A 7,605-nucleotide genomic window follows, 5' to 3' on the forward strand; every position below is an offset into this window, starting at 1 on the left:
CAACGGAGATTCATCAAACTCGAGCATTCTACTGGATGGCGCCGGCTTAGGCATAACGCTTTAAGACGTAATTCGTAATAGTAGTTGTAAGGTTCGGTCTGGGGTTGTCATAAAAGGTTGATGTTACTACGAGGCACGCCACGCACGCAGTGTACACTGCATCCGTGAAGCAGCCCGTGATGGCATTGATGGTTTCCATTACCGAGGAGGGGGCAGACATAACTTTGCACGCACACAGCTCACATACAACAGTTGGATCGATGATCGCATGTCGTTATGGTATTTCGAAGGTGGTAGGCTCGAGTACTGACTAGTCTTATTATCGCAGGTGGATATATTCATGGTCGACATCATCCACATATAATTGCATATACAATTCCGCTAACAATATAAGGCTGCCCATCTCAACAGCACTAGGCAACGCGCAGATTTGATGCAATGAGTGAGAAGTAGAGCACGTCTAGTCTAAATGAAATCCTCAGAACTGACATATACGACTAGAAACATCTTACAGTATATATATAATTAGTAATATATTTAACATACGTTATAGTAGGTACTAATTAATGATTTATACTTAGAGGCTAAGATAATAGAATAGATAGCATTAGATATATATATAGATCTAAGTTAAGATAAGATAGATAGAGTAGTTATAAGATATAATATATTCATTATGATTAGATTAAGATATTAGATACGATTAGCATTATATCGCGAGAGATATATATAACTAGATTCAAGATGAATAGATAGATATATAAGAGTACGATGTCTATATATAAAATATAGATAATAGATAGATATGAGTACATCAGATGAGATAGATTTAGATGAGATAGATATGGAAAGATAATGGATAGATTAGTTATGATATAGTAAAGATATGATTAGAGTAGATAGCTATAGGGCAACTCGTAGCATAGATCGACATGGATGAACTACATAAACTATGATTCATTTTATCATAATATAAATTCATTATTTTTGATGTACTTTACTTACCCGTGTATGTGAGGATCTGAATATATAAGGATGTATAAATTCTATTATTATAACGTTATTATTATTATGTCATTCTAAAACGTATTCGCGGTTTAAATATATAATATTATATATTAGCATAGTATCATAGGATGGATATATAAAAATTTCAAATTATAATAGATACTAAATATGTACGGCTATATGATGTATATATATATATATTATATGATATATATGTACAATATAGTAAAACGTGAATGTTTGGAGTCACATATTCTTATACGAGAGAAAACGCAAGCATCAGGCCCTTTAGAGATCGCACATTGCAGAGTGCGAAACACAAGATGGCAAGCAGATCCAAGCCGAGCATCATCTGAAACGTCTTATTAATAATGATAATCACAGAGTATCTCCAAAATGCTTGGCTGTCCCTTGCAGCTTCATTGTCTAAATGGCTGAGTTATTAACCGCTACTAACTAGGCTGACTCAGGGCTAAGAATAATGATACTATTAGCTAGCTACTTACTGTGACTGAGCAAAATTTAATTGACTAGTGGTACTGAAACTAGCAGCTAGGCATGGCTGTCTTGACTTGCTGGCTGCTACTGACATAGTATATGCTACTCGTCTTTAAACTATAATATGCAACTTTACTGTGAACGTTGCCTGCTATTAAAAGAAAACATTAAACTGACTTATCAATACTACTTATAACTACTATCAACTGACTTGTCGCGCTCGCTATAAGCTAAAGGAATACAGGGTCTCTGCTCTAGAAAATTTTCCGCTAATACAATACGGACTAGCTTAGTGGCTGTTTACCGCTGCTGCTTGCATGCCTCGCGCTACTATACTTACTACAATAAATCAACACACTTCAACTTCATAGTCCTTATGGACGCATAGACATTATGAGCAGAAGCTGATAATAATGGCAGTTGCTAGGCGCTATACTGTTTACATGGCTTTCTCTCCAAGAGAGTGTCTCACAGATTGAATAGTGTGTTGAGAGAGAGACTTTGAGGGCACTTACTCTATGGAATACTGACGGCGTTTATGACTACGTGATACATGCGCTTGCGAAATATGCATAACACGAGCAGTATAAGCGTCTCAATCGTGAGTACTACTACTGCTATAGCTAGAGCTTTACTTCGAATACAACATTAGATGAGCGACGTATGTAGTGTTAAAATAAGCTGCTGAAGAGACATTCATGCTTAAGTCTCAACTACTACTTACTACTCCAACTACTACTACGCTTTTACTGTATATAGGCGATAATTTACAAGCCAAGAAATACATGTTACGCATAGTGGCTAAATGTAGCATGACATCATGTCACTCATGAATCAAGCAGCTGTGCTAGTCTTGCTTGCTAGGCCACGCTGCTGAGCTAGCTGCTGCTGGCTACTAGTGCTTGCGCGCGCTTGCGCTATCTGATTGAACATATATGATTTCTATGAGTATCCTATAAGCATTCCAATGATCGCATTCCACACCGCATGGACGCAGGGAAGCTCGTATGCATAGAGCGATAAGATCACTCAAATCACACTAGTAGCTTAACTTAATTGCTATTGAGCGTCTTAGTAAGAATATGTTGATAGCAACTACTGAATCAATGGTATAGCTTTATCTGCTCGGAGCGCCACTTTCGCTGAAAGTATGATTCGTCACATTACTGCCTACTTTACCATCTGCATTCACTCTTCATGTCTTGCTCTGCAACTTACATAATTCTCTCAGTCTTATTCTGCGTCATCTCCGCATGATTGTAATTCACAAAATTTCACTCTCCTCAGCTGCTTTCCCCATTCTTCCGCCTGTACCATCGAGAAACGATAAAAATGCATAGATGTTCCCTTCTAAAAAAAATGGCAAAGTTGGCATCTAAATAAAAAAAATCAAATTGCACTGATCATGATGAGTTAAAAACTTATTTTATATCGGGCCGTAGTAAATATCGAAGCAAAAATAATTAAGACGTTTTAAGTCCAACACCGCATATCAATCACTGCGCAACGCGCTGCAGTTAAAATCTATACAATCTATATCGAGGCGAAGAAAAAAAAAACCGAAATTGCGTTCTCTAAAACTAAGCTGTCTGCACGAAAACACTAGAATGCATCGACTTCAGTCCAAGCTGTACTCTGGTTGTCAACCTGTGGTGGGCGCGGCCGGGGTCCAGATAATAGGCCGATATGGATGACACGTAATCCAACATATATGCTCGTTGCTTCGATGCCTGTATATTGATCACACCAGCGCCAAGAATACGTGATTTTTAGTTTGCTCAAGTACATTCAGCTATCTGTGCTAACTGTGTTTGTCCTGCGAAATATACCATTATTAATTACCTGCTCAATATAAATAAAGATGCTCTGCTCGAAATCAAAAAGTGATAAAAGTAGCAAAACGCTGTATCACGAATTCACCATAATGTTCAATTCAGAACCATAACGGTTCGCTACAACAAGGTAAGTAAAAGGTATATGTAAAAGACCCGGAGCGTGGCTTGCCGAGATGGTTATCCAAAAATGTTGCCGAATGCTCGCAACTTAAGTCCGACAAAGAGAACCCATAGTGGTTGCAGTGACCATATAAATTGTACTTAATAATTAACGTTCGTATTTCTACTACTCAACTCTTAAAATATAATCAAACCAAAAGTCTTACAAGTAATACGTAAATCGTAATGCTACCATGTTTAATCATAAACTAGGCGCTATATCTATTGCAGCATAAAAGTAAAGAAAAAGCTAAATCGAATATTCTTCAATCAATCGCTCCGCACCACACCCCCACCCACCACACCCACCCCCCACAATACCAATGGAACGAAATATAAAGGTTGTATAATCACTAATAAGTAGGCCGGCCAATACAAAAAGTAGCGCTGGCGGGTTGACTAAATTCCAAGTGTATCCCTCTCGTTTTCACGCTTCGTCGTAATTAATAACTAAACTACCCGGCAAGATTAAAACAAGTGTATATCTTAAGCCTTGAAAAAAAAAAAAATTACAAAAAACGTCATGCTGAAATAACTCGGCGACGTCTTCCAAAAATAGTATGTGAATCGTGCCGCGAAGAATGTCTGACGTTTCTAAAAAACACTCTGTCGACAAAGCTTCCAAAAAAAATACGCGTTTGGACCCATCCCCTAAAAACTTTCTCATCAAAAATTAGCTTCAAAGGAAACCTTAATTGCCTTTTTCTTTAAATTGGCACTCTGTATTTGTTATTACTCCTCTGCTATTGTTCACCTACGCAGTGGTTTGAACTTGTGAAAACCTTTAATTTTAGCAGTATTATTCGTGCCACTGAGTGAAGTCAACTTTCAAGTTTTTTGGCCAATTCCAAAATAAACTTCGCTAAAAACTCGATCATGTAGTTGATCTGTGTAACTGCGGAATCTCTTTTCCGATTATTTTTTAAATATACGCAATAAATCGTGATAATATATTTGTTTTGCTGGTCGCCCGCCCGGTGCACCGTGCGTGCGTGGCGGGCTAGCGGCGCGCCGTGTGTGATGTACTGGCCGCGCGCGCGCCCGGCCGCGCGCCGCTGTTTGTCGTGGGGAGTGTCTAATATTCAAAGCCGGTAAACGCCGAGCGCATTACGGTGCCATATATTTGCTATCTAATAACTAAATCGTGCGTCAAAAATAAACTTTCAAAAATTTCAAGAGCGAGCGATACGCTACAAAAGACGTGTCTAAAGGTATCTGGAAATTTTAAAGAAAAATTTAAGCATCCTGTAAAATTCACTTCGGCATAAAATATTTGCTAAAATATTGAACTAAATCTGCGTCAATAACTCCAAAATTCACTGAGATATTAAATGCTAGCCGGTCGCCGGAGTCACTCATTTGCTATAATCATAAGTCTGAAATCCCTAACTGCAATCCTGTCTTAGCTATACTCTTCTGTGAAATATTGAGTTTATTGACGGGCAGATTAGTCAATACTAGCTAAATATATGCGTAGCGTAATCGCCCGTAAAACCCGGCCGCGATAATGCCTCCCCTCCCACACCAAACACCCACCACACGGCCTGTTTGTGTGTGTGTGCTTGGCGGCAGCCGGCGTGTGGTTGCGTAGCGTGCGTGTCGTGTTGCGTGGCGTGCGTGTGTGTGTGTGTTGTGTGTGTGTGCGCGAATGCGCGCGGGCGCGTGTGTGTGCATGTGTTTGCGTATCAGTATTCTCTCCCCACCCCGAATCTGCCCCATAGTAAAGAAAATGATACGCGTCTCGACGATTGTGCGATTTGTAGATGCCCCACTCCGCGTCCCAGTCTGGAAAATGCGGGAAAACAAACATATCTCAAATTAGTTGATTGAAAGAGGTGAGAGATAGAAAAGTTCGAATTTATTCAGCTCGGAAAATCAGCCCCCAATGCTGCCGTTCATGATTGTTCGCCCTAAGTCGATCCCCCATTGGCCTTGATAGAAGTGCTGGCGGCGAGATATAATCGACATCAACACTACTTATCAAAATCTTAGGCACGATAAGGCAGATAAAGAGAATTTACTTTAACCAGATAATATACATAGATAGAATCGCTGAAATGAACTCTCGCTCTGGCACCAGTTTCTACGGCTCTCTGCTCTCGTCTCGCATCTCTCGCTCTCTTCCTCTCTCTCTCAGCCGCGCTCATCCAGATCTTCTCCATCTCTCTCTCTCTCTCGTCTTCCTCTCTGCGCCATCAGAACTCGCGCGGCAGCTTCCCTGAGGGCGCCGTCATCTCTCTGCTCTCTTCTCTCTTCGCTCTCTCCTCCCGCTCCCCCAATAGCTCACGCATCTCATCTCCTCATCCGTAAGCTGGCTAAAAATAGGAAAAAATAGGAAAAAATAGGAACTTGACGCCCTGGGTATGTCACCACGGAGACACTATCAGGTACATAAGGGGTATGTCGCCATGGAAACAGTATTATGTATATAAGGGGTATGTCGCCATGGAAACAGTATTATGTATATAAGGGGTATGTCGCCACGGAGACAGTATTATGTATATAAGGGGTATGTCGCCATGGAAACAGTATTATGTATATAAGGGGTATGTCGCCACTGAGACAGGCACAGTGCAAGTCACTGCGCACCATGTGCAGAGGATAGATGCCGACTGTAATTTAATTGTAACTGTACATATTGTTTGTCAAAATGTTAGTTTAAGAATTATTAAAATTTCGGTGACATTCTTTGAACACTCGTTCTTGGTTTATATACCTGGTAAAAGTTTATTGGCTCAAACTCCTGACCTAATGACCCTAACCCAGGAAGGCATCACAATAGAAATCCTATCATAAGGTTACGCCAAAAATTTACAGGAAAATGTTTTTATACTAAATACTACACAACTGCTATCTATACCGACCTGTACTTATCTACATTAACAAAGGTAGAAATTAACTTTTGGACACGGGAGTCCAACGGACTGGACTACCTACCCTCAAAAATAGGGAGTCCGCAGCAAAATGAGGGAGTCCGCAGTCTCAGGTACAAAATTAAAGATATTAAAAATAACGCATGTGCTTATTTTTAAGATTCATGCAGTTGCACGTCTGCCAAATTTTCTTGGGACATTAGCTGAAAAAATACGGTAATTCCGCGAGGCCGTGCTCCGGAACGAACTAGTCAGTATCGCAGAATTTTCTGACAGGAAGTCACACGGACTCCTGCGTATGTCAAATCAGGGAGTCTGACAGTAAATCAGGGAGTATTTGACTCCGGACTCCCGTTAATTTCGCACCCTGCATTATGAATATATCATTTAAGTTTTATTCATAATTTCTGTTCCCTTATATGTCACTTTATATACACTAACTCCTAGAAAGTTGCATTTACCTGTTCCACACCGGTTACATGTAGTCCGTCGTGCAAAATTGACATTACCACATCTGCAAAATAGAATGTGATTCTCCAGTCCCTAGTCATAAAATGTTTGATGAAAATAATATTTTTAAGTTAAAGGGATACTAGACTAAGATTTTACTGAATACAACTGTACCTAGTTACTGTATAACAAATCGTCTATACCCACACGTACTTGTTACCAGATACCTAATTTAATTGTTATAATTAATTATACATCAACGCTACGAAATTTGAACGGCGCCATTGACACCCGCGACCGTGCTGCCAACCTGAAAAAGTTGCGCATTTTCCCAATATATTTTGCACGTTACAGACCGAGGGCTAATCACAAAGATGTCTGTAACGTCAAACACTAAAAACATACTGTCTGTGTTCGTAACCGAGCTGTGTCACGCGAAATCACACAAAGCCTGACGAAATTCTCGTGTTCGCTCCCGTTGCGCAGTTTATATATACCCACTGGCGCTCTTCGTGACCTCATTTTTGCGCCGCAACGCTCCACTGGCGGCTTTGACGAGGCTGGTACGGGAGTTGGAAAGCAGCGTGGTATTTTCCCAAAATGCAGTGCGCCGCCTATAGCCCTGTACTTGCAGCCATTTCATACACCGCGCAATGGGAGCGAACGCGAGAATTTCGTCAGGCTTTGTGTGATTTCGCGTGACACAGCTCGGTTACGAACACAGACAGTATGTTATAACAAGTGAACACTGTTCTTCAAATAGAAACAAAGATGGAGTAGAA

At 40.3% G+C, this 7,605-nt stretch overlaps 1 protein-coding gene across 2 annotated transcripts in view; it reads right to left on the bottom strand.

The window, feature by feature from the left end:
- Positions 1-6,887, bottom strand: part of LOC106805466 (zinc finger Ran-binding domain-containing protein 2-like) — a gene marked incomplete at its 5' end in the record, with an annotated part of 19,421 nt that extends 12,534 nt beyond the window's left edge. For both annotated transcript variants that reach the window (XM_014807058.1, XM_014807057.1), the window contains 1 exon segment: positions 6,835-6,887. In XM_014807058.1, coding sequence (XP_014662544.1) covers positions 6,835-6,887 — 53 coding nt within the window.
- Between the last annotated feature and the right edge of the window lie 718 nt (positions 6,888-7,605).

The sequence above is a fragment of the Priapulus caudatus genome, unplaced genomic scaffold (assembly GCF_000485595.1).
Source record: "Priapulus caudatus unplaced genomic scaffold, Priapulus_caudatus-5.0.1 Scaffold114, whole genome shotgun sequence".
Classification (NCBI taxonomy): domain Eukaryota; kingdom Metazoa; phylum Priapulida; class Priapulimorpha; order Priapulimorphida; family Priapulidae; genus Priapulus; species Priapulus caudatus.